The following is a 27,138-nucleotide window of genomic DNA, read 5'->3' as shown; positions in this document are numbered from 1 at the left end:
ACGCAAACACACAGAAAATGTTGTCTTTGTGACTCAGGTACACACAGGACTCAGAGGGTGCCTGGGGCCAGCAAAACCAGACAACTTCCAGCTCATCTGCTCTGCACACCACTGAGCCCTCCCTGCTACAGGATGGCTTTTAAAACCAAAGTCAGTGCCTATCACTCACATGAGGATGGGAGCAGGGGAGATGAAAGCCATCAGTGGGGCCTCAGGTCTCTGCCATGGCCAGGTTTCTCTCAGTAGAAACACACAGTTCATAGGAATGTATTCAAAGTGAAAGAGAGTAGGTTTAGAACAGATATTAGAAGAAATTCTTCCTGTGAGGGTGGTGAGGCACTGGCGCTAGCAAAGCTGTGAATGTGTTCAAGACCAGGCAGGATGCAGCTCTGAGCAACCTGGTCTAGTGAAAGGCTTCCCTGTACATGGCGGGGGTTAGAATCAAATAATCTTTAAGGTTCCTTCCAACCCAGGCCATTCTATGACTCTATAGATGAGGATGATGCTTACTACAAGCTGGGAGCTGGAGTTGCCTGTGCCTGGCCAGTGTGGGTCTGTCTGGAGGTGGCAGCTGTATTCTCTCTTCTGAACAAGGGTAAAAACTTTGTATCTCGAGGGACAAGCCAAGTGAAGAGCATGTGGCCAGCACTCTGCCAGGGACCGAGCGGTGAATACACTCAGGAGCACACACAGCCATCCATGAGGGGAGAAACTGCTGCTCGCTTGCTCTGCACTATGCAAGCCACCATCTACCCACCCCTCTGTCTTGTATAGCTACCACCAGCTGTCCTCATGGGATCTGGAAAGAGCCAGAAACTGTGCCTGAAAGTTTGCTCCCCATCCCTCTGACCTCACACACCAAGAAGCTCAGTTGGTTAAAACGTGGTTGTAATAATGCCAAGGTCATGGGTTCAATCCCTTCTATGGGCCATTGACTTAAGAGTTGGACTCAATGATCCTTGTGTGTCCCTTCCAACTCAGAATAGTCTGTGATTCTGTGACAAAATGACACCATGACCAAGAATACAAAGGGAACATAGTACCCAAATGCAGCATCTCCATCTGAGGACTCAGAAGAAGGGAGGAACCTGCAGAAAAGGACTTTTGCTCTGAATATGCTCCAGAAGCTTAGCAGAGAAGTGTCAGAGTACCTTCTAAATTTCTTACCTTCAAAACTGCCCTCACAGTCTTCTCAGCAAGGTTTGCACCCACCTCATGGGGAGGTCTTCACCCCCTGCCTGGTGTGTTACCAGGGCTTTCCCTGAGCTGCAGGGGAAACTGCAGGCACACACTTAGGCTCCTTCTTCTCCATTTCTTCCAGTCTATCCTGTTTTCCCCAGAAAGCAACCTGCTCTGCCCAAGCTATTGAAAGCCATCCCTCCTATCCAAGAATCCAGGCAGACACAGAGGGAGCCAGTGGCCACTTCACCAGCACCTCCGTGCCCCCATCCCACACCACACACAGGGATCAGTGCTGGAGATCAAAGGTCCTGCTCCAACTGCAGGTAATCCATCCAGGCAAGCAGGCAAAAGGATTCACTATCTGTAATAGACTTTATCTGGTTCCAAGAGGGATAAACCTAAACCCTCTGCTTTCCCCTCTACTGTCTAATCCAGAAGATGTAATGTGGCATGTGGTTGAGACTAAACAGCAATGCTCAGGAACAGTTCCAGCAGAAACATGTCACTTGGGACAGGAAGGGTATGAGTATGACCGAAGTCACAGAGGAGGAGAGGGAAGACTTGCAGTCTACAAACATCCCTCCTCGCAGACCTTAGCTCTGCAGGCTCTCACCCTAAACCAACTGCATGGAGGAACCAGCCAATGTAGATGTCACCACAGGAGGTGACAAGCTCACAGGCAACCAGTCCTGTGGCAATGAGATCTACCCCAAGCCTGAATCCTGGCTCCAAGACTCAACTCAGACCCTACCACTGCAACCCTGCCAAGGCTGACTGGCTCCCACACCCTGCACTGTGCTGGCACAGATCATCTGAACTGTGCTGCTCCCAGCAATGGGAAGAGCCTGCTGGACTCTCACAAACCCTACCTTGCACCAGCTGATTTATTGACCACCTCTCAGCTTGACCCTTTCCCCCATGGATAACCACACTGAGGAAATTCTCCTAAGAGACCACCTGCAGTTCTGGGTTGAGGAGGGCCCCAGGGAGAGCCCCATGATGGGACAAGGAAGCCTTCACCCTCAGAAGCCCCAAACCAGTGGATCGGGGGAGAAAGCATGTTGGAAAGGCGTTCCAGGATCTTCCATCCAGCCCTCCAAGGGAGATGGTTGAGATGGCTTCACCCCCTGCTCACCATCACCCTGTGCTGCTGTCATGGCAACACATGCTCAGATTCAGGAATCCGAGTACTTCGGATTGGGAACTTCTGCTTGTTTAACCAAAGAGGAAGCAGCACCCTGATATTTTGAAGAGGAAAGAAGGGGACCGAGTCAGACAGTTGGCATGGGAGCTCACAGACAGGCTGACCTGGACCTGCATGATGGGTCTGCATCCTCCTGCCATCTACCAGAGGGGTGCATCCACCCACTTTGGTTCTGCTCCTCATGGCTTGTAAACATGGTCATGGGGATGGTGATATAGCCCCCACACTACACTGAGACCCCACATGAAGGCAGGGTGATAGAGGGCTTCAGCTGCACAGGACAAAACTGGGATGGAGCACCCACCAGTCAGTATGGCGTGCTGGGAACTCAGCACTGACCTTCCACTCCAAAGGGCAGACCACACCTCAGATAGGTCCTCAAATGTTCATCAGGGGCTGCAAAGCAAACACGTTGCCCAGTACCACCAAACCCTCTTTGGCAGTAGCTCCTGTGAGGGTGAGTAAGGATTGCCCTCTCCAGCTATTTCCCAGGACAGCAGCCTCAGTACATAGAACATCCAGAATCATCCAAGGACCATACAAACAATCTGAGCACAGAACATTTTCTTTGGAATTCCACTCATACCTGCAGGAGAAGCAGGCAGTGCTTTGATTTCAGAGCTATTGAATCCAAATGAGCATGAGCAAGCCATTCCCCCTCCAGGAAACAGCTGCATGGGAGGCTGGTGACCTTCTACACCACCTCCACATCCCAGCCCCTGGAGAACAGGTGGAACCTCACTTGCACCAGCCCTCTACATTCAGTGCCTCACTCCTGGGATGGCAGCACCAGCACCACTAGCAGTTCTCAGCTCCCCTGGGTGCAGAGGAGCCAGGAGCTGGGGGAGGAAAAGCCATTTAGGGAGCTCCCAAAGAGGCCCAAGCTGTAGAGTTTGGAGTTGCCTCCAAACTTTCCTGATTTTTAAGAGACTTCAGTCCAGCTAGCCCATAGGAGAGAAGCAGTGTGGTTAGGAAGACAGAGGAATATTAAAGCTTGCCCACTGCTTTGCACTGCTGAGGGCTCATCTGGACAGTCAGACCCCATCTCAGCAGTGCAAAACAACAACCACAATGGCACACCATCACCAAGTCCAGCAGAACCAAGAGCAGCTGTACTGCTCATCCTGCCATGTACCACACCAGAACCACAGGCATCTGGAATCTTGCTGAGCCAGGAGCCACCCATCCCCATAGCCCCTGCGCTTCACACCATTCCCCCAGCACTGTACACACCACAGCAGATCTCACAAGGTTGCCCATGCTGTGCTGCAGGACTCAGAGGCTTCAGGCTTCATGCCAGACCCTGGGTCAAAGCCACTCTGCAATCCCAAAATCCACAGGTCCAAACTCACAAACCTTGCTTGCAGCTTACTGACCTAACTTACCTGTGGAGAATGGGCAAAGCCAGGTGGTCTCCGGTGCTGCAGTGTCCAGCCCTGCTGTGCACAGCCTAAAAAGAGGTTATTTTGGGGCTTACTCACTACCACCAAAATGGCCTGTTCATGAACATCTTCAGAAAAAAAGCAGGCAGCTGGGAGGCAGGAGTTATCGCTGTTGTGTCCTTGCAAGTTCTCTCCATTTTCCCCAGCTGTGAAATGGGTACTTGCACTTCCCAGAGGTCGATGAGAGAGCTTTTTCTGGGTATCATCCAGGATGATTGTTTCATTCCTAGAACTGATGGTGCTCAGAGGGCAACGAAATCCAGTATCACACAACACATTTATGATTGATTCACTGGAGCATCTCAGCCCTTTCCTGCAGCTTTGGTAGAGACAGGTGAGGTCTGAAGGTGTACCCTTTGGTAGCAGAAAACTTCTGCTGCAGAAGTCAGAGGGCATCCCTTATTCGATGGCACTGGATGGGTGGCTTCTTTGTGAGCCACAGATATTTCCCCCTGATATGACCTCTCTGAAAGTCAATATATTTGCTCCCATCCACAACCCACAAATGAGAAAGCTTCCATTGTACAGAGGTTTATTTTTGGCAATGGGAGAGATCTAAAAGAAGGAAACAATAACATATGGACAAAGCAGTTCTATATTGTGTCACACAGACAAGTCACTGCAGGGTGCTGAGTAGACCTTTACGGTGGGCATCCTTGGGTTTTCCTCCTGGATTCCAGCCCCGAGGAGCAGCCTTTGGCAGCCCCCTGCTCCCCATCTCCAGGAGAGCCTTCACAGGGAAAGGTACAAATGTAAAATGGGCAGCAGTCAAAGCTGTATCTGCTGAGCCGTGTGTCCTCTCTGCCGGGAATTTAGGCAGCCTGCAAGTGCAGCTGTGCTATTGTGTGCTTCCCTCCAACATCTGCCTGTCCCGCTCACTGAAAAAATCATGGAGCTGCTGCTAATTTCATTAGCAGGCCCGTCAAGCAGTTCATCAATCCATGATTTCCTGGCTTGCCGCCTTGAGGAAACAAGCGGGATCTGCTCTGAATTCACAAAGCCATCCCCTGGGGTCATTTATCTGAAGGCTTAAAATTTCCCGAGTGCATTATTATCTCGGATTAAAACTGTGGGAGGGAGGGGGTTTGATTCCTTTTCCTCCCCATCCCCAGAAATAAGTCAGACGGCCCTAAGCTGCCAGCAGCTCCCGGCGCGGGTCAGGAGCTGCCCTGTCCGGGGCCGGGCAGGAGCACAGGATCCGCTGTCCCTCCGGCCAGCCCCACTCCTCGCCGTAAATGAAGCAAAGCCCGCGGATCGGGGCGCGGATCACCGCGTGGATCGGGGCGCAGCTGCGGAGAGGCGAGTGGTGACAGAGGCACCGGGAGACCCTCAGGGTCGCACTGCCAAAGGCTCAGCTCCTGCACAGACAGGCTGCGAGCTCGCCGCCCGCACGGAGGGTCCCACACTGGGGGTCCCCCCTGCCCACAGAGAGGGTCCCGCACGTAGGGTCCCGCACGCCGTGGTCCCCCCACGCGCCCGGAGGGTCCTCCCTCCCGGCCGGAGGGTCTCACAAGAAGCGGCCCGCACAGAGGGTTCCCTCGCCATCCTGGAGGAACCCTCCCTCTCATACACAGCCGGAGGATCCCGCACAGGAGCTCCGGCAGGGAGGGTCCCGCACAGAGGGTCTCACACAGCTCGAGGATCGCGCCCGAAGGGTCGCGCACGCCGGGTCTCGCACAGAGGGTCCTGTACAGATAGTCCCGCCGCCCACCCGGAGGGCCCCGCACAGGGGGTGTCGCTCACAGGGTTCTGCACAGTTGGGGTTACGCACAGAGGGTCCAGCGCGCCCGGAGGGTCCCTCAAAGCCGGAGGGTCCCGCACGGCCGAAGGGTCCCGCACGGCCGCGGCCGTTCCGCGGGCCACAGCGCCCTCTGGCGGCTGCTCCCGCCTCTGCGCCCCGCAGCGCTGGGCCGGGGTGCGGGGGGAAAGAACGCGGGGTCCTGGAGGGCTCTGCAAAGAGCCAGCGGCAAATTCAGGGGTGATAACTCACAGGAAAGGGGGAAGCTGCGAGGCAGGGCTCGTGCCGTTATAGGGAAAAGCAGAACTGAAACCACCTCTACTTCAATGAAAAGCATCTTGGTAATAAAAGGGGAAAAAGCAAAATCCAGAAAATCTACAATTTAATTTAGACATGGCAAAAAAATCTTTTTATCTCACCCCAAATTCTAATTTTGGTAATGTAACCGTTCCTACCCCTACAATCCCAAAAAGCAAGGCCATTATTTTTAAATTGAAATTGTTCATATGAAATTGAGAGAGGCAGTCTTACACTGGAGGCAAAACAAAGGACAAAGGAAATTACTTCAGTTTTCCCACTAGGAACCTTTCTGGGTTGATGTTTCCCCATGTGTCACCCCAGTATTTTAGCCAAACTCTTGGCTCGATTTCACCTAGAACATGAATCCCTTTCTCCTGCTTGGGAACCAGCCCTAGCCCACCCCACAGATGTGGAGGGCCTACATGCCAACACATGGGTCAGAACCAAGAAAAGAGGTTGCATCCTTCAGTCCCAGCACCTGCCCAGTATGCTGAGGCATGAGTGGCACAGCTGCTTGTGCTGAGGTTGCTGCTGCTTGCAGGTTTTAGGGGGCTGTTCCTGCACTGCATTGCTCACCATCAAGCTGCTCACACCATGGAGCCCACAGGGCTGCAGCACAGCCTGGCAGAGCTTAGATGGCATAAGCATTGGTGCCACATTTCCACACTTACACGTGTCCCCATGGCTCTGCCACTCATTTGTCCTTCAGGAGGAAAGTGCCATGCAAAGCCCCAAAACTCCCACTGAGTACAAGAAAACCCCCTGCCTAAGAAAATAAATGTGTTCTGCACTCCCTCTGAGCTACTCACAGCAAAGCAAATATGGGCACAGTTGGCTCCCCCCATGGCTCTGTTCCTTAAAAACATGGCATTTCAGTCAAACCCTTCCTGGCACATCTGGCTGTGATGAGATGGAGGGGAGAGACACTCTGCCTTCCCCCTGCATGTCGCACAACTGGCAGTGTACCTCTGTATTGCACTTATCATCCAAGACATCCACAGCCCAAGTGGGACTCACACTGCCTCCACAGTGGGAGGGCTTGGGAACAGCATCCCCAGGAAGGTGCAGTGCTCAGAGTACCAAACCACCTGCACCAGGTGCCACCTGAAAGCACCAAATATAGCAGAAGGGAAAAGAAAGGCATCAGGAGGCAGCAGCTGCAGGCCCTGACAGCAAAATGTCCAGCCTCAGCGAGGGTGGTGGGGATGGTCTGGGTAGTGACAGTGAGCCAGACAAGACTCTTCATCTGCAGACAGAAGAGGCACAGTTTGGCCAGTCTTAGCTGAGTTTTGGTGTCTTGATGGTAAGGAGTCTCTTGATGCAGACTGGGCATTCACAGACACTCAGTGGGGACTGACTACCTTAAGTGAGCTATAAAGGCTGAACACAAAATGCATTTGTAAATGCTTGTGATTTGGTCACTCTCCTCCAGGTAGGTCTCCATGCCACATCCATGTCCCACCTTCTAAGGCAAACACAAGGAAGGAGGTGTGATGGGCACAGACCTTTTGCAGGAGGTCCAGAAGAAACATTTCTGAAAGGAAATGTTAGCTGTGGCATTAGCTATTCTCCTCTTTTTAGTGACACAAGTTCAAGGTCTCAGATCAAGGCAATGAGAAAAGGGGCAGGCTGGAGGAGGAGCCGGGACAATTCCCTCATTTGGAGCCATCTCAGGAGCTGCCATCAAGGCAGTGGCAGCAGCAATAGTAAGGACCTGAGAGAACTACTTGGCAAGGCAGCCACAGGATCTGCCTTGTGAAATAGCAAACACTGCCCATTGCAAAGCCAGACATGATCCAGCTGCTCCCCCTCAGTGCAACCCCCCAGGTGAAGCTTTCTCTTCATCCTCAAGCAGACTGTCTGAGCTATCAGAGAAGAAGTCCTCCAGTTCCTGCTGCCTCATCTTGGACTCCAGAGCAGTGATGCGCTGCTTGAGCTTCATCTGGGCATCACTGTACTCTGTCAGGAGCCGGCCAAAGCGGGTGTGCAGTGTGTCCAGGTTCAAGGCCACCCTGTCCAGCTTCTCCTCCATGCTCTTCCCTTCTGTGCCTTCCTCTGCAGCTGACTCATCCAGCAGCCCTTCCTTGATCAGTATCTCCCGGCCACGCTCCTCCAAGACCTTTCTGGCATCAGGATACTCTGTGACTGCTTCCATAAGATCTTCCTTTGACAGGCAGAAGAGATCAGAGTAGCCCAAGCTACGGATGTTGGCTGTGCGCCTGTTGCCCATTTTGCTCCCTTTGATGTTGAGGATGCTGATCTCACCAAAGCAGCCTCCTGCAGTGAGCAGAGCATACTGTGTCGTTCCATCATCCGCCACCACAGCTAGCTTCCCCTCCTTGATGATGTACATCTCTTTTCCAATGTCCCCTTTCCGGCAAACATAATCCCCTGGGCTGAACACCTGAGGGTGAAGCTTCAGCACCAGCTCCACCAGTAGTCCTGCCTCACAGTCCTGGAAAATCCTCACCTTCTTTAATGTCTCCAGGTGAACGTTGATGGCAATCTCTGCCCTTAACTTATCAGGGAGATTCTTGAGGACTTCCCGTTCATCTACTGCCTTCTGGTTGGTCCATAGGTAGTCAAACCACTTGATGACTTTGGTTTCCAAGTCTTTGCTCACCTTGCGGAACTGCATGTAGTGCTTTATGGCATCAATTTTTGCCTGGAACTCTGCCCTGGTGGCATTCATGTTGGATATCATGGATCCCACGTTTCCCACAATGGTGGCAAAGATGAGGACACCGATGAGGAAGTCAAAGATCACAAAGAGGTACTCTTCATCCCTCACAGGGGGAGGGGTCTCTCCGATGGTAGTCAAAGTCAGGGTAGACCAGTAAAGACAGTAGACATACTCCCGGGTCAGATGCCCGTATTCAGGGTCTGTGACATTGGGATAGACCCACGTGTCCTCTCCAAAGCCTATGGCCTTGGAGATGGCATAATAAATGCATGCATTCCAGTGGATGATGACCAGGATGTAGAGAACCAAGTTGCTGATGCGGAAGATGTTGGGGTGGCTGGTTCTGGTCTCGGTCCTATCAAAGAACTCAAACATCCGTGAGAAGTGCAGCAGCCTGTTGAAGCGTAATTCAGGGCAGTGCAAGCCCACTGCAAAGTATGCCAGGTCTGTGGGCAGGATGGAGACAACATCCAGCTTGAACTGTAGGGTATGGATGTAGTTATCCCGTAACTTCTTTGAGTCCTTAACCAGGAGGCCTTGTTCCAAGAACCCTAAAGAGAAGCAAATGATACGATTATCTTGGCTTATGTTTGACTCTTCTGCAGGCTTTGTAAGCACCTGAGCAACATTTCATGGTATGTCATGCACTTGCATAAATACACAAGGTCATCCAAATATTCCCAGCTCCACCTTCTCTACGCAATTTACAGGCTTTTGTTATCACTAAAGCCCTTCATTTTGCAAAAGCCACCTAAATATATCACTCAGGGATTTAGTCTGTTGCCATGAAGAAATGAGGACACAAAGGTTTCCATCTTCCAGATCATGAATTATTGCAGAAAACGTACAGCCAACAGCCACGTCCCAAGAACATTAAATTCTACCATTTTTCCACGTAGATAATTCATTAGCTGAACTGATGCAAAATCAGAGATACAGACCTTCCAACTATGCCCGAATACTAATAGTAATGCAGGTAATTTTGTACAATTATTCAAAGGTGAAGTTGAAAGCTGGGATGATTAATCTTTCATTCTGAAACTTACTCCATTTCTCAGATCTTTTAATTAGATTCTTTCTCTGGAGACTGCTTCATACTAGTGAGTGCCAAGGTAGACAAAATCCTTCATCTAATTGAACTGTATATTAGGCCTCTCCCTTGCAGCCCATCTCCACCTTTAAGGGATTGAAGTGAAGCACTCACAAGCCACGATGCCATGAGTTACCTGTGCTCACCTGTGCGCAGGCGGATCATTATGTCCCCAATGTAGAGAGCATCTGAAATGTAATCTAACACCAGCCACAGGACAACGTAGGTCTTTTGCAGGTCAGTGAAACAAGCCCTGGAGGAAGGTCATAAAACAAGCTTCAAGACCAAAAAAATCTCAATAGTATCTCTAAATATTACTGCTGAATATAGGCTGGCTCTGAGGCACCTAACTCTGCAACAGAGCTTGGCCACTAACCACCCCTCTTCCAGAAATTAAAACTCCTTTCTCTGAAAAACCTGCCCTCTCCTGATGTACGTAAAGCAATGTCTTGAAATCACCTCTCACGTGCACCTTGTAGCTTTACCCTGAAATCATGGACCTTTCCAACCAGGGCCAGAGGAGGATGGCTCCAGAACTCACAGTGACAATGGAGGGTCCCTTTCCTTTTGATTTCCACCAGCACCCACCACCACCAGTGTCTATCCTGCCTGAAACCTTACAACCAGGTGAACAGGAAGGTTAGGGAAGACAGGGATCCCCAGCTCACCTGGCTACGAGCAAGCACCAGTTGTAGAGGACAGGAAGTGCAATCATGGCCAGCCAACGGTAATACCAGTCCCCAGCTGGGTCCACCACAAAGAACTGCCATTTCCTCCTGGAAGAAGAGAGAAGCCAGAGTTGGCAGTGTATGAATAAGGGGCTAAACATAGAAAACAGGGTTGGAAGGAACAATCCGAGCCATACTCTTCATCCTTTGCACTACACTGGCTCAAACATTGCTGCAGCTGGAGTGCCAGTCTGTAAGCTAAAACCAAACCCAGCAGTGCTGAGCAAAAATGTCCAGCACTGTTTAAGCTCCTTTATCCCTAAATCTGGACTCAGTAATGCACCAGAAGAGGAAACTGTAAGGCAAAGCAGGTGGCCTACATGACACAGCACCCCAGTGGCAGAGCCAGGAACAGCTGTCCAAGAGACAGTGATTAGAAGACTTCTCTGACATGACATTGCCTCTCCCAGATGAGGTATGGACTGATGCCAGACAGATCTTAAGAAAAGATTAATTACAGCAGGAAGGAAAGTGTGCTGTAGATCAGTGGCAGCATCAGGAGGGGATGCCCAAGCCCCAGAGCAGCAGCCCCAGGGGCAGCTGGCATGGTGAGGCAGCCATCAACAAGCCTGCAGTCTGCACAGTCCTGGGTCCAGCCTTTGAACTGCTCCCAAGTGTTTGATCCTGCTCGTCTTGAGACTTGGAGATAAGATGTGTGTGCTCCAGTTGCCAGTTCTTACTGGAGAAGCCAGGGAAGAGAAACTCTGTGGCTGGGCTGATAGGCTTAGCTGCTACAGCCTGGGAGAGCAAAACACCCTGTCCCACTCCCTCCTCAGCTTTTGAACACGCAAAACTCCCTCCAGTGATAGGAAAAAAAATACCTACTTGTCAACAGATTTCCCACCCCATGGCTTCTGACAGCTTCAAAGGCAAAACCTCTGCCTTGAAGTCTCCTTCCCCAGCAGCACAGGCAGCAGCACCCATGGTGCCTGGAGCATGGGGACAGCAGTGATCCTTCACAGTTACCTTGCATACAGCCACAGATCAGCAGGTGGTCCAGCCTACCCATTAAAAGTGCTTATTTTTTGGCAAGCAAGTGTGGCTTAAATGTTTGAGAAAAGGACTCTGCTCCCTGGGACATAGAGCACTGCCACAGGAGAAGGACCAACTCACCTGCAGCCAACCTGGACAGTTGTAGCACCCACAAGCACTAATAACCTCAGTAACAGTGTTAATGAGGTGATTTCAGCTTTAAATCACCAGTGCTGCCCACCATGGCAGGTGGCCAGAGTCACTGACATGCTGGCAGCGGGGCCAGGGCTGAAAAACCAGGGTTCTGGGTTAACCCAGGAACAGGGAATAATCATCTGCCTCTTCCCAAAGGCTTTGCACTGAGGTCTGCAGCCGTGGAGCCTTCTACAGCCATGAACAGCAGCTCATATTTGGGGTTACCAGATTTGGGGATCTTAAATTTGCAGAGCTGAAGACCTAGAAATCTGCAGAAGTTCCCATCCTATCCCCAGGACTCACTGGCACTGAGCAGCCCTTTCATGCTTCGGCTCTTTCTGTTTATTAACAAACTCCCCTTAACCTCACAGGGCAGAACATTTTTTTCTTCCATTACTAGTAAAGACCCAGTTACAAGGCTCAGATATTTTTCTCCTACAGAAAACAATTATTTCTTGGTGTTTTAATTACCATGTATAATGGTAGGGTCCAGAGTAGTCTGTGAGCTTTGCCCTCTAATTAGTCAGCAGAAGAAAAGCCAGGTTATTGCTTTTCACCAGAAGTGTGAGCTGAGGAGATGAAAGGGCTGGATTTGAAAGAGCCTTCTCACAAAGCTGTTCTTGGAGAGGTCACAGGCAGCAAACACTTCCCCTTCATCTCCTTTCATCCTGCAGATGATGAATGAGACTGGCAAATCCCACGTGTTTGTGGCTCCTGGGTGGGATTGCTGTGGTTGCTGTGTGGAGACCCTGCACCCCTTGGCTTGTGTCCAGCTCCTCATATGCACAAGTGTCTCATTACAGACCCAGGGCTGGCTCCAAACACAACCCTTGTGTGGAACTGCTCTGAAATTGGGGAGGTCTGCTACCTGTCACAAGCCATGCAAGATGAGTTTCCTACCAGGACATGGACCAGGGGACAGAAGAGCCCACAGGTAATGGACTGTCCAGGTCTTTTCCATAGGGACAGACCACCAGGTCCTGTGTGCCTGCAAAACAGCCCAGCAAAGCCAGGCTGGCTGCCAAGACAAGCTGCAAAGAGCAAGAAGGACCCTTCAACCCACTGCCTCCCACCTCCCTCCTTCCCAGCTCCATCCACCTCCATCAGCCATCACCACTGCCATTCACAGCTTATCTCCAGCCAAGGACAGCTGGGGCCACAGGAAGGGTAGCATACTTCTTGTTGAACTCCTCTGTCTCCTCATCCTCTTGTTCACCACCAGCATCTGCAGCCACTGTCAGGAGCTCAGGGCCTTGGAAGCGCTCGAGGAAGGGGTCTGGCCTTTGCTGCTCTTCATGCAAGCTCCTGTTGGCCCAGTCCCTCAGCACCAGCACCAGACGGGCTATCCTGGACAGGAGAGAGAGGCAGAGTCAGGAGTTCTCTATGGAACAAGGAGAAAGCAAAAGCTTGAGAGCCATCAGAGGGGCTACAGCTGAGAAGAAAACTCTCACATCTCCATCTCAAGCCCCAAATTTATTCTTTCCCCCTTGCAGTCATGTGGGACCAAGAATACACAAGCAAGAGGGACCACCCTGGTAATGTTTCACAGCTTCTCCCTCAGAGATGTCTGTAGGTGACTGAGGCAGAGGGAGGTTGCCTGCAAGGGAAAGGAGCCCCTAAGTCCTCCTGGGGCCCCAGTGAGGGTAAAGACATCCCATACCACAATATTCTGCATGGGCACCAGGGCACAGAGCAGCATTCACAGGCACTGATCCCTGCATTCCATGAATGCCATACAGCAGGAGGGGATCTCAACCCCATGCAAGGCCCCAGTACGAAAGCCAGGCACAAAAGGCTCATGTTCACCCCAGGCCAGTGGCACACACAGATACCTGGCCAAGGCTCCCTGGCCTTGGAAAGCAGAGGCAGCTGTCTGCTCCTTCCCATCCAGGGGAGCTCCTCTCCACAGCTCTGAAGAGGTGTCATCCTGAATTGAGCGGGTCCTGCAGTGGGGAACAGGGGGGAGTCACACCCATACTGTGCCATCAGGACACTTGTCACAGCCAGGCAAACTGAAGGGAGCTGGCAGCAGAGGCTGGGCACCACAGCCCTGCCCATACCAGGTCTCAGCAGACACAGCAAGCTGGCCTTCCCCACCCCTGCTCCACCCCTGACTCCTTCAAGCAAAGCAGGGACCAGTCTGACCTCCTAATGCTGAGCTCTGTCCCCTCTATGTCACCCTTTGCTCGGGCTTGGGCTGGTGAGCTGGGCAGGCCATTACTCTTCCCTGTCATCCTCAATGTGAGGATACCACAGGGACCTGCAAAAAGCAGAAAACAGACAAAAGACACGCAGGACACATCACATGGTTTGAACACAGAGATACAGAGCAGCATGGGAAGAGAGGGCAGGTCAAATGACAAGGAATGTGTCCACACCATGTTTCCTACCACCATTCCATTTTTTCCTTGCCATGACTTGCCTCCCCTTTCATCATCTTGCCTTGCCCACTTCCCTTGCCTTGCCTGGCCTACACCCCCAGTCCTTTGCATTCCCTACTCTGTCCTTGCCTTGCATTTCCTCCTCTTCCCTTGCCTTGCCTACCCCCCTTCCCATTTCTTGCCTTACCAGCCTTGTGTACTCCTCCCTTTCCTTACTTCACCCTGTCTCCCCCTCCCTTGCCTTGCTTTCCTTATCCTGCCTTCCCCTCCCTTGCCTTCCCTACCCCTCCCCTGCCTACCCTACCCCTCCCCATGCCTTGCCTTTATTTGCCTTGCCTTTATTACCCCTTGCCTTGCCTCGCCCTTTCCTTGCCTGGTCTTCCCTGCTTCCTCCTCCTTTTCCTTACCTCCTGCCCCTCCCATGCCTTGGTTTCCCCTCCCTTTCCTTGCCTACTCCTCCCTCCCTTGCCTTTCCTTCGCTTCCTTGACTACCCCTCCCTTTATTTGTATCTCCAACCCTTACCTTGCCTTTCCTACCCTTCCCCTTCCTCACCTCCTTGGGGCAGCAGTGTCACTGCCCAGAGGCCACCACTGTCCACTTACGATCCTGGCGTGCCTCGAAGCCTCCGGCGGGCTAGCGGGGATGGCTGGAGAGCATCCCTCTGCCGGGACCGTCCCGGACTGCCTCCAGAGCACTCAGGCTTTTAAAACACCCGTTGGGCTGAAAAGCCAAGCCAGCACGAACGGAACTGCCTGCGCTCCAGTCCAGGCGAGGTGTCTGGGCAGCACCCCGGCGGTGGCTGCGGGTCCCCGGCTGTGCACGGAGAGGGTGCACACACGCATGTGCACATCCTCCATCGCTCCAGCGCACCCATCCCCTGAGCATCCTCGACGCCCTGAGCAGCTCAAAGGAGTTAACAGCAGCTTTGTGTCTGGGGATGAAAGGGGAGGAGGGAAATGTGCTGCTCAGAGATGCTGCATTTCCCTGCCCACGTGTTCCCTTTTCCCCGCAGCCGTCACCTCCTCGGTGGCTGGAGGGACCCCAGACAACTTCCAGGGCAGAGCCTGGCTGGAGCTCGCAGCCACCCTGAGCAGCTCAGTGTCCAGTGACTCCTGAGCCCCCAGAAAACCTTGGTGAAGGGTCACTGCCCACCCCGGCACAGTCCCAGCCGGCAGACCCCCACATGAGCTCAGGTCCTGCCACACGAGGGAATGCACCTGGAATACTTCCCAGGGAGTCTGTGTCTGCTCCCGCCCTCCTCCCAGCCCTCTGCTCTAGGGAAATACAAACATGGTGACTATTTTTCTGCTTCAGAGGCTGTGCCACAGCTGCTGCTACGATGGAAAACTGCTAGAAGTAGCCACATTTTTACACCCTCACATCCACTTACCTCTTCTCATGCTCAGGGAGCAGGAGACCAGAAGTGCTCCTCTAGAGTCCCATGGAGAGGAGCTGCAGTTTGAAGGTGATCATGAAATGCATCTTTCACCAATTTCTGCCCTCTGATTTTGCTCAAAAAGCCATTCTCATAAACAGTTAGCAAAAACTTTGCATCCCCAAGGCAATAAGGAAGAGGTCAATTTTTACCCCCTTCCTCAAGGATGTAACCACTTGCAGTGGCCAAGGCTGGATCTGCTCCTGCCATGCACATGGAGTGCTGCACCTTGTGCAGGGCTGATCTGAAAGCAGCAGCACTGGGAGTCTCTTTTCTCTTAGTTATCAAAGTTTTACCTTTTCCCTTCAAAGCCTTAAATCCCACTGGTCCTAATCTCACTGAACACCCAGACAGCAGGGAGCCCAAAGGAAGAAACGATTTCTCAGCCTTGGCTGAGGCTGCTGGCGGTGTTGGCTGGTTCCTGGGTGAGCATCCAGCGGCAAGGGTCACGTCATCCTGCTCTTGAACCCACATCACAGGGCCCAGCACTGGATACAGCTCACCAGCAGCACCAGCAGCAGCAAATGTCCCCCTTCCAACTCTCCTTTTGCTCTCTGCCCACAGCTGCCTTCAAAAGGAACACGGAAACTCCAGGAGCTGCTCCCTCAGAGCTCCCTTGAGCACCATCTTGCACAAGACACTTTATTTGCTGTGCACGCCATCGTAGCAGTGACCCCTGGAGACACCCAGCCCTGACGCATGTGCTGCCCTGGGACAAAGCCAGGAGGAGGAGGCAAGGAAGAGAGAAAGGAAATAAAAGCATCACATCCCAGCAGGGCAGCATTAACTGTAAGTTCTCCTCCAGATCTTCCTCCAGCCATGGCAGCTGGGGCTGAGACATCCAGCACCAGGTCACAGTTCTGCTGCTGAGGGAATAAACATTAACTGTTCCCATCCTCTGGGATACCAGGATCAGACTCCATGGCTGGAAAAAGAAACATGTCCAGAACACACAGAGTTTATTAGAACATGCATTTTGTGGTCAGTGTTTCCAGATTTACAGCAGAATTTATACCTTACATAAAAGTCCTATTGTATGTCTCCACAATCTGCAAACATCCTCAAGCCACTCTTTGAAGGTGGTGTGCCCTCATAAAGGGTCATTCCCTCTCACCCTAAAATAGAGCTTAAAAAATTCTCCAAACTCAGGCTTCCTCCAAAACACATTTGCACCTCTCAAAGAAGAGAAACCAGACAATTTACCTAATTTCTTGGCATGATCACAGAGAAGTAGGCCCCTTATATAATATACCTGTTGTGTAAGGTCCTCTGGTGACCCTGACCCCATCCCTGAGCCACCAGTGCTCCTGTCCCTTACATACCCCCACCACAGCACTGCACATGCCAAGCCCACCACACCATCCTGGCTCTCATGTGCAATAAATCCCAGCACTCTCTTCAGCCCAGCAATCAGCCACAGGTCCAGACCTGCAATTACCTGTGGGACAGTTATGTATTACTCAGTGTCCAGCTGCCAGATTTACAGTCACAGATGCTTGATGCAGTTTCAAGCAGAAAACAGCCAAGCATCCACGTCTGTAAATAAGCTATTGGGACATCTGGATGACCTGTAAATCCAGCTATAATTACTTATTGGTGGCACAGACAGGTTCTGTTAAGCCTTGCTAAAACCAGCCCCCAGAGCCTGCAGGCACAACTCCAGCAGATGTGTTGGATCAGCAATTAAAAGCGTCTCAAAGTCACCCCAGATCCAAGTGTTACTAAACTCCTCAGAAGGAAAGAAATGGTAAACATGTTGAACTGAGCTTGTCTATAGCTAAAAAGCATCTGGGTTAGGAATTTCCCTCACCTACATTCTTGCACCATCACTGAAGTTACAGCTTGGCAGCAGACCTGACAGAGATCCTCCCCTCTGGCACAGGAAACCTAAAAAATATCTACTGCTGCCCACATGGGTGATTTTCCATGATCTGTATGATGCTATCACTGTTGGTACAAGGTCTTATAATCCAGAGTCACTGTGGGGATTTTCCCATGTAAAGTTCTCTGGGAAAGAGCCAAGCTCCTGGATAAGCCCAGATGTCAGCAACACTCTCACAGTCACTCTGGATCTGAACATCTGCAAATGCACTGCTGAACTGCCTTCAGCAAGGTGGGAGCTGACAAGGGTGGTGGCACAGCAGCAGCAGCTGCAGGGATGGGAGCTCCTGGCTCCTCCAGCTCCATTCCTCCCAGAGCAGAGGCTGTGGCACAGGAGACCCGGCAGTAGTACCTCCACCAAACAGCAGTTTCACAGGGAAGAACAGAAAACCCTAAAGCAGTTTAGAAACAATCACCCTACAGAAGATGAAGAGCAGACCACAGCAGTTGGCTAAGAACTTTTATGGGGTCAGAGCTGAGTTACCCAAGGTGGGATGTGGCCAGGGGACTGTGCTGTGGCACCACATCCTACAACTATAACAGGACCCCATGTCCACAAACACCAATACCTTGGGTTTGTGACTCCTCTGACAGACAGTGCAAGGTGCAGAGGGTCTCCCCTTGCTTTGCACAGAACAGACACCTGCTGTGTCAGCCACCAGTTTCTTAGGAGGCCTCAGCTCTTCACAGCAGCTTCCTACATAAGCACTGACCTCACTGAACATACAGAGCCTGGGACTGCACCTACTGGGCCATAAACCCTGTACCCCAGCTCCCCCAGCACCATCTCCAGCTGCTGGAGCATGAGGTCCACCTTCAGCATCTCCCTCACCCACTTCTGATGCTAGAGAGGGATGACATCTTCGTTGTCATCGAGGCCTAAAGGACATAGAACCTCAAGGGCTCAGAGTGCAAAAAGCAGGTCAAGTTAAGAACAAACACGTAGTTTTACTGCTGGCAAGTACATGAGGAAGGATCCTCTCCCTGCCCTCACCCACCCTGTCAGGGTGAGCAGAGGAGGCTGGGCACAGGCAGTCATCTTCTCAGCCAGAGCCACGTGTTGATGAGGCAGGCAGAGATCATCACAGAGTAAACCAGGGCCTCCTTCTGTTGCCAGGCGTGGCACTGCTCCTCCAGCACACGCAGCCTCCCCGAGATCCTCGCCAACTGCAAGGGAAGCAGTGGGGCCACTGTCAGCAAAGCATAGGACACTGGCTTCACCCCAAAAGCATTGGACAGCCCAGGATGGAGGGATGGAAGCTGCTGTGTCCTTCAGGTCCTCTCTTTCTTGAGCAGAAGCTGGTTTTGTGTGGGAGAATTGGCAGCAGTGACTCGGGTCTGCAGCATATGCTTCAGGAAAAGGTCCTTCCTAACAGAATAGTGTCTGAGCCCCTCTCACTGCCCACAGACAGAGGGGTCTGGCTGTCACCTGAAGCCTTACAGCCCCTTGGGGTAGGAGCTCAATGGGTCAACACAGAGATCCTCTCCTGCTTCTCCATTAGGTAGGACCAGCTTTACAGCATCAGCCCATCATGACTAAGCAACAGATCCCTGGAGCCTCCTCACCCACGTTCCTATGGCTTTCCCAGGAAACATGTGCAGCTCTTCATCCCTCTCTCACCTGCTTTCTCATCGCTGCCACCTCAGTCACCCCAGTCTCCTCCAAGGTGCTCTCTGTGGCTGGACCAGCCTCCTGGGAGCTGGGAAACAAAAACAGAGATGCAGGTGAACAAGCACTACTTGAGGAGTGCAACTGTCCCCCCACAGGCACTGCCACGGGGAGCCAAGTCATGCAGGCAGAGTGTGTGTGCCCAGGCTGAGCTGTTTTGATACAGCACCAGAGGAAAGCAAACAGCACCTGTACAGCATCCACCCATCTCTTCTTAACCCCCATCATGCACATTTATACCCCTCCACCATGAACCCAAAGTGACCACAAAGAGACAGTACATGCCGTGACAGGGGACAGGGAAAACACATGCTTGTATTTCTTTGGAAGTCGGACAGAGAGAAAACTTATCTACCAAGCATCCATTCTCTAAAGTCCCAGGAATTCACTGAGGGTTGGATCTTAGAGCCATCTGTGGAGCCAGCCAGGTAAACATGTATGACAGGCCAAAATGGAGGGATGATCTCATTTACAGCAGCAGGTGAGGATCCCATGGGGGGGAAGCTGTCATCATCTGGAGGGAACTATCACTTTTTCCTCTTATAGTAAACTTTACCTGCAACTTGAAACACAAACAAGCAACCCAAACATTCACCACTTTCTTCCATCCCTGGAAACACAGGGGCCACCACTGGGATTAGCCGCTGCGCTGGCATTCCCTGGAGACACATCTCACTGCAGGGTCCACAGCATTGAGCAACAAAATAAAGTAGATTCACAGTGAGAAAAATAAAAATTGCTATGTTTGGTCTGTTGTCCCTGTCATCATAGGCTAGCCCAAAATCAGCTGTACAATAACCAAAACTCCCCTGTGCACCAGTAACACACAGGCACTCTCTGATCCCATAGGGCTTACCAAGCATCTAATCCCGCTCCTTGGAGACCCTGGGGAGGAAGGGATGTTTATTCCTGTTTGCAATATAATGCTGATCTCACTGAAGACAAACCAGAAGAGTATGTGGAGATTCAGTGAATCTCTAACTGAAAATACATTTGTGAGATAATACCTCCATATAACGCAGCTGCTGTGTAAAATGAAAGTCACAACAGAAAGAAAATACAATTTCTCTCAGCACAGAACCATGGAAAAAGGACACATCCTGCAGCTTTTGATTCAAAATCCCAGTCGATACAGGTGAACACCCTTTAGAATAGAAACTAGAAATTACCGTCTGATGACTCATACCCTTCAAGAGGTCACTGACAGGCAAATATTCCAGTCTCCGTTTGAGACCAGACTTTTCTTTACTAAAATTTGAGGACAAACAAGTCAGCATCATCTTTTTATTTACTGTTGCATAGAGGCAAAAAGTTGACATATCAAAGAGACATTGTCTGCACCTGAAGGGATGCACAGTACCAAGAAGAGGTTCTTGAAGGTAGCTGGTTTCAAAGGGAGACCGAGACATGGGGAGAGGCCTGGAAATCATCCCACTGAATTCCAGCAGTTCCTGAGGCTACCATGGCCTAAATGTCCTTCACTGCTGATGGAAGGAGGGAGAAGGTCTTACACAGCCACTAACCAGACCTGTTGGCATACCCAGACTTCATTAAGAAATTAAAGAGATGTTTGAAGACAGCCTCAGCCTCCTGTGTTTAAAAGCAGGGACATCACTTTGAATCACTGGCAAGCAGAAGCCAGCTGGGGAGGGAAGGCAGGGTGTGCCACTGATGATGGATGCAATGATGGATGCTCACTTTCCTCCCTTTCTGCCTGGAGGCTTTACCCAAGGAGAATTAGAAGTACTCAGATGTTTCTCCAGGCACTGAGCAGTCTTAGAGCAGTGGGGACACCTTAAGGCTGCAAGAATGTCTTCAAACATGTTAAATTTACTGCACTGGCACAGGTAAGGTTTGTAGAGATCATTACTCCAGGACATCTGGAAGGATTGAGGTCACTGCACACCTGCTCCAGTGAGCACAAAGGCACAGCACACCCTGGCCAGGGGCTCTGGCTGTGGGATGAGTAACGTGGTGAAGCCAGTCCATGGAAAGGCTAATTAAGAGTGACCAAGATATAGACAAGGGTGCTGGGAGCCCTCAAGAGAGGCTGCCTCAGGGACAGGGCCTGGGTCAGGCTGTTCTGAATTTTGATTCCTTTCACACGTTCCTCTCCATCAAGCTATCAAGGCATACAGAAAAATTAGTACTTGCTTAGCAGTGAAGAGAACTCCCAACAAACTCACAGGTAGTGTTAGATCACTCAGGGTACCTGGGGGATTGGTGTTAAGCTCAGCAGGAGACACAAGCCTGGCTGGGTTAGGGGGGTGCACCCAAGCCCAGCATGCAGAGCTGGCAGACAGGGCAGGAAAGAAGCAGAGTCTGAGTCAGCCATGCAGGACCAGCCTGTCTCACGCAGCCCGCAGCTCACAGAGCTCATGCCTGGTTCATATCTCAGCAAGGCAAAGGCCAATCCTCACAGAAGGACAGGGAGCTGGCTCAGGACAAGCCAAAGTCACCTGGACAACACTGGGCCTTGAAGAGAGTCCTGGACACGGTGGAAGAGCACCTGGCCCAGGAGGTACATGGTCTGGAAGATGTTCTGCATGGAGTAGATCCTGCCTGCCTCTGTGAAGAGTGGGAGTGGGGCACCACGAGTGGGCAGAGGGCCCGTGTCCGGCCTGGGGTGCACACAGAATCACTCCTGTTACTCCCTGGCCTTGTGCAACAGGGCACAGTCTGGCAGTAGGCAATGCCCTTCATCCCTGCAGCAGCTCCAGGCATCTCTCGTCAATGCCATCAGCACCGAGACCCTGATGTCACCAGGTGGGAGAACCCTCTCTAGCAGCCCCCAGACTCAGCAGCATCTGCCTGATTCCTTCAAAGCCAGTCACGTCTGTGTGCCATGCTGCTCTCACAGGGGCTGCAGAAGGCAGCTCTCCTGCCACCCATGACAACCCTGGACTTCTAGTGGGAAAGTTGGCTCTGCTCTGGGATTAGCTTAGAGACCATTTCTCCACTTAAGAGACTTGGGAGCCCAAGGCCATGAGCAGAGGATCACTATCACTGTGCAAGCAAGTTTGCACTTAGCCCACCCTTTCTGCAGGGCACTGCAAGTTTCATCAACCCCTGCAGAACCCTGGTTAAGCCCTGGCACCCCATTTCCACTGGTCACCTGCCCAGCACTCTGCCATGCTGGTGCTGAAGTAAGAGAGCACATTGTGAGGCACCAAGAGGAAGATGGGCAGAGCCAGAGAGACCAGGACAAGGCAGAGTGGGCAATGAGGTCCTCTTGGCACCATGGCCAGGACCAACAGCCTGCTGTGAGAAGGGACATGCTGTCCCACGTGCATCTCAGCAGAGAGCTCATCACCCTGGGGACCAATACAGCTGCCTTGCACAAACCTCTTTGACACCAGAGGCCATGTTTCTCTCATACAAGAGTAGGGCTTGCCAGGCATTGCCTTACTCTCATCTGTATCCTCCCTCTCTCCTTAGGACGCCCAACATCAGAGAGCTCCAAAGCAGCACAGTGACAGCAGATGTTGTTCCCCACCCACCCCAGATAACTATGGGCTCATGCTCACCATTCATGGTGCTGTCCTGGGCTGTGCAAGGCCAGCTGGGCACAGTCACTTGGGGTCCTGTCCCGACGTGACCTACTGCCATGGTGGCCCTGTTGGAATCAAACATAGCCACATCAACACAGAGACCTGCACAGGTGAGTTGCCAGTGCCCTGCCTGGCTGCAGGGCCAGGGCCCCACCAACTTGGGAAGAGTACTCAGTGGTGGGAGTACTACATGAGCCCCAACCCAGTGAACTGATGCTGGTGCTGGTGAGGAGACGTGCTTGGAGCAGAGAGAGAGTCACCAGCAAGGAGTCCACTGATCTGAACTCTATCAAGATCAAAAATCCTGCACCTAACACATCCGGGAATAGCTCTTGAATTTCAAGGAGGTGAAAGCCTTTAAGAAGGCAGAGCAGCAGGTCCAGAAGCCAAACCAAGTCTGCCTGCCCATGCCAGGGACCTCTCTTTGAATTAGTCTTCCACAAAGTAAAAATCTGCTTTCGGCTCTGACCCTAGAACCTTTTATACGGCAATAATGAACCAGCTCTGCCTAGTACTTCATTGAGGAGAAAAAGTTTGAAAGGGAACTTCAAGAGTAGCAGGAGAAGGTTTGGGGAGAGTGTACCTACCTCAGCCTACCTCCTGCTCACAAAACACAGCAGGAGATCTGGCTGAATCAATGTCCCAGCACACAGGTTTGTACTAGCTATGGGACAGAGAGAGATCCCACCATCCCTACGCCCTCACTCCTAGGACCTCCCGGGAGGAGGTAGCACTCTGGAAGATGAATTCCGGCTTGGGGGGATAAAAGACCCCTGGAGAAACCCAGAAGAGGGATTGCTCCCATTTCCCACCAAAGGCAGCCCCGCTCTCTGTCAGTACAGTACCGATCGTTTGCGTCTCTGGGCGCTCGACCTGCTGGTTGTGTGCAGGAAAGGGAGGTCCCCGAGGGGGCTGGGGTCTGGGGACATATGCACCACAACAGAGGGAACCTTCCTTTGCTGGTTCAACAGGACTGGCCTCAAGCTGGCATCTGATATTTCTACAGAAAGGAAAGAGAGAGAAAAATTAAGCCAACCTGAATGGCCTCAGGAGAAACGAGAGATCCACCCTCTGCAGGTGAGCCAAGCCTGTGCCTAGTATCAGACATACAAAAATTATGTCCTGCAGCTCTGAGCAGCATGACAGCCCAGAGAGGGAGACCCACTGCTTCAGGACAGCAAGGTTTGAGTTTTGGTTTTCAAAGACAGGATCAAATGTCCCGCATCCCAAAGCAGGGAGCCTACCAGAGGCCAAGAGGGAACTGTAAGACATGTGGAGGGAGATGCCTCCATATTTTGCTCCTCACCTTTGGGAACTAAGACCCTTCCTGCTTTCTGTTGGTCACCTTTGCTCACCCCCTCCCAAGCACCTCGCCACCATCCTGTCCTACCTTCCTGAAGAAAGTTGACTACATTACATGACCCTGTCCTCTCCTCTTGCAAAGCAAATGACAGAGACTTTATAAAGGGATGCTACTCCCTAGGATGTTGTAGTGCCCCACCAACCTTCAGCTGCCCCAAAACCAGACAACCCAGGACTTCACCTGCAAGAGAAATCCTATCAGGGATGTGCATCCGAAAGGAGGGAGGGACATCTTCTGTCACTGGCTCCTTGTCCACAGGGCTGCAGCTCTCTGCTACCTTCAGCCTGTTGGGAACCTGCATCCTTTGATTGATGGCTTCTGTGAAGAGCAGGTCACAGCGGACTCGGTTCAGGTCCAGTCCCCACAATGGCCACATCTTTCCTGATTTCCTCAGATGCCTTGAACACCCTGGGGTTTCACACAGACGGAGAGAAATCTGAGCAAAAGTGGCAACAGTGGCAGCTCTTCCAAACTGGCACCTGTACAGGGACAACACATGTGCTGTAAGACAGTTAAAATACAGGCATAAACAACCCAAAAGACAGGCACTGTAGGAGGTGTCTGGGAGAACAGGATGTCCCATGAAATGCAGCTGGTGGGGATAAGGCTGCAGGGCAACTGTGGGTGTCCTGGGAGCCAAGTATGAACTTAGCACCTATTGCCTCAATTGATAGCAAGGAAAGGAGTCAGCACACCTGAGGGAGAAAAGCAGTTCAGTACACACTAAAAACTAATGAAAAAAATATGTTCCATCCAGAATTAAAGATTTTTGGAGGGCTGGGATCATATTTTCATGTTCACATACCTTTGAGGAAAAAAAGCAGCTTTCTAAAAGCAAAACACACATTTTGGTGATGACTTTCCAGGTTGCTACAGGCGAAACTCAGCACTGAACTCTGCACACATGTTCACTGCAGCATCTCCAGGGCCATACGCCATTGCCCCCACAATCCAGTATCCATCTCCTTAGGTGACCCACACCAGCTAAGCAGGATGGATTTTGCCCTGAGCAGAGCTGTCAGACACGGAACCACCCTTCCAGTGGGGAAAGGAAAACACACATCACCCTCCCCAGCTTGAAGCAGAGTTCCCCAACTTGGCTCACTTCCATAAGGGGCTCAGCACTGCAGAGGGACACAGTCCCTAGTTCTCACTGCTCCTGGGAGCATCCAGCAGCAGGACCAGGACATGGACACTACCTGGGCCTTTGCTTTTGCTCAGGACACACAAATGCCCCATTCCTGAGCTTTCCCTTTGCCAAGTGCCGGGGCTTTGAGAAGCACTCTGGGGCCACAATGTCCCAACACTTTCACTGGGCAATGCAAGCAGAGGGCAATCAATGTATACTTCTGGCAGAGAAGCCCCCAAACCCACCTTCCGGGTTCCCAGCACATGCACTCCTTATTCTTCCCCAAAAACCTCAAGTGAGAACTGCAGAGGCTGGCAGACCCCAGCCTGATGTGCCACATGCATGCACAGCATCCCTGCACCCTCCCTTGCTATCACCCTTTGAGCTCACCATGCCCCAAAAGGTCCCCCTTTGCTTCTAGGCCAAAATCTCCACCATATGCCTGCTCCAGCACAGCTCAAACAGCCGGAGGAGGGAGAGGTTTCCCTCTCCAAAGCCAAATGGGGTGTAGCTGGACGAAAGCAAGGTACAGGAGGGTGGCAGAACCAGCTCCACACCTGCAATAACCAGCAGTTCCAGTGAACACTTGTGCTGTTCTCTCGTCCTCTGTCATTAAAAATGTTTTAATTACAGACATTCAGCCCATGGTCCACAGCCATGAAGACCACCAGGCTTCTCCTGCACATTTTTGGTGTTTCAGAGCAGTGAATACCCCGCATTGCTCTCTCAGCCTGCTCTCTGGGAAACCAGCATATATTAATAACAGTAAATCTGGAGAGGGCAGATCAGTTCATTTTCTGATCACCGCTGAAACTGCTGCAGCTCCCAAGGAGCAGAGGCATGGGAGGGGGTGAGAAGCAGTCTCTGAGAGACTAAGCTATTAAGAAAAGGAGAAAAATTAGCTGTCAAAACCCATAAGAACAAAATGCTTAAGTGGCTGGATTTCCTCCTTTAACTTTCTTTAGGGTTTTTTCTAGCCCTTGCCAAGCACTCCCCGCTCACCGGCAGAGGTTCAGTCTCTGCCTTGGCACTTCTCCTTGGATTTGCAGTGACAGGGATTTCCGGCTCACTAAGCCTGAGTCGGTTTAAGTCCTGAAAGCCAGTAAAACCTGCCCTGGGGAAGAAGACTCCACAACCTCCCTTTCTCTGTCCCTCCCCAGCCCAGGACACCTCAAAGAAGGCAGGTGGAGATACCAGCCTGGTGCAGCACCCGCCTTCACCTCTCGGCATGAGCTGCAGGGGAGAGCTCTGGGTTTGCTCTCGGCTCAGCCCTTCGGCTCGGGGGTGCACCCTTGGCAGAGGGGGGCTCACCGGGAGGGGAAGGAGTTCGCCAGCCGGTTCGGGGTGAGCCCGCTGCCCCCCGGGACGGGCTCCGGGCTCCCCGGGCTCTGACCCCAGCGGGGGCTGGCACGGGGCACGGGACACGCGGGAGGGGACCCTGCCGGGGCAGGTGCGGGGGGGGGGAGGGTGTTCCGCGCCCTCCCGAGGGGACATCCCGGCCACGGGGGGCACTCCAGAGGCTCCCGCGGAGTCCCGGCGCCGGCTGCGGGACGCACTGGCTTTGCGGGGGTACAAAGGGGGAAGTGTGGTGCGGGAAGGGGGCGGAGGGGAACTTACTTTTTTTCGCAGACCAACGCAACTTGTCGGACCTGTAAACAGCCGCGCCCGCTGACGGGACTGGGCGGGGCGGTGACAGCCGGGACAGCCCGGCCCTCTCCCGGTAACCAGCCCGGCCCCCGACAGCCAGCCCGGCCCCCTACCCGGTAATCAGCCCGCCCCCCCCGGGAACTAACCCACCCCCCGACAGCCCCCCCGCCCCTCCGCGCTTAAAGCTGCAGCCGGTAATTAACGAGGTGCAGCTCCTCCTGGTGTTGCCTCTCTCGGGATACCAAGTCCCTCCCGCCCCGGATCCTCTCTGTCCGCCGCGTCCCCCGCACTGCTCAGCCGTATGCTGGAGGGGTGGGATTGCTCTTGCCAGGGGCAGAAGCAAACGCGGACCTTCACCACGTCCCCGTTCCACGCACACGCGGCCCCGCGATGTTTGCGGGCAAAGCCCCGCTCCGTGCCCAGCCCGCAGTCCCCGGGGCCGTCCCGGAGCCCGGGCCGTCCCAGAGCTGATCTCTGCCTCTCCGCACCGATAAAATGATCCATTTGGGATTAACGACAGTTTTAAACACTTCTGAATGGGCACAGG

At 52.4% G+C, this 27,138-nt stretch overlaps 2 protein-coding genes across 3 annotated transcripts; both read right to left on the bottom strand.

Moving 5' to 3' along the window:
- Nucleotides 1-7,253: 7,253 nt before the first annotated feature.
- On the bottom strand, nt 7,254-13,768 carry CNGA2 (cyclic nucleotide gated channel subunit alpha 2). Its single transcript, XM_071569103.1, has 6 exons — nt 13,688-13,768; nt 13,367-13,482; nt 12,711-12,881; nt 10,308-10,415; nt 9,786-9,892; nt 7,254-9,100 (listed from the first exon to the last, which is right to left on the bottom strand). The coding sequence occupies exons 1-6, from the start codon at nt 13,766-13,768 to the stop codon at nt 7,677-7,679; spliced, it is 2,007 nt and encodes a 668-aa protein (XP_071425204.1). The 3' UTR covers nt 7,254-7,676.
- A 2,532-nt stretch (nt 13,769-16,300) lies between these two features.
- On the bottom strand, nt 16,301-26,668 carry LOC139678350 (mitochondrial fission factor homolog B-like). Of its 2 annotated transcripts, none has more exons than XM_071569106.1 (7): nt 26,562-26,668; nt 23,996-24,223; nt 23,298-23,452; nt 22,429-22,517; nt 21,361-21,522; nt 18,854-18,932; nt 16,301-18,399 (listed from the first exon to the last, which is right to left on the bottom strand). In XM_071569106.1, exons 2-7 carry the CDS (start codon nt 24,189-24,191, stop codon nt 18,268-18,270), a joined length of 813 nt encoding a protein of 270 aa, XP_071425207.1. In that variant the 5' UTR covers nt 24,192-24,223; nt 26,562-26,668; the 3' UTR covers nt 16,301-18,267. The 2 variants fall into 2 exon arrangements, with proteins under 2 accessions (XP_071425207.1, XP_071425206.1); XM_071569105.1 differs by having other exon boundaries at nt 23,996-24,294; nt 26,562-26,664.
- Nucleotides 26,669-27,138: the final 470 nt, after the last annotated feature.

This window comes from Pithys albifrons, chromosome 14 (genome assembly GCF_047495875.1).
Source record: "Pithys albifrons albifrons isolate INPA30051 chromosome 14, PitAlb_v1, whole genome shotgun sequence".
NCBI lineage: Eukaryota > Metazoa > Chordata > Aves > Passeriformes > Thamnophilidae > Pithys > Pithys albifrons.
Note: the sequence above shows the minus strand (reverse complement) of the source record. Positions and strands in the feature narration are given on the sequence as shown.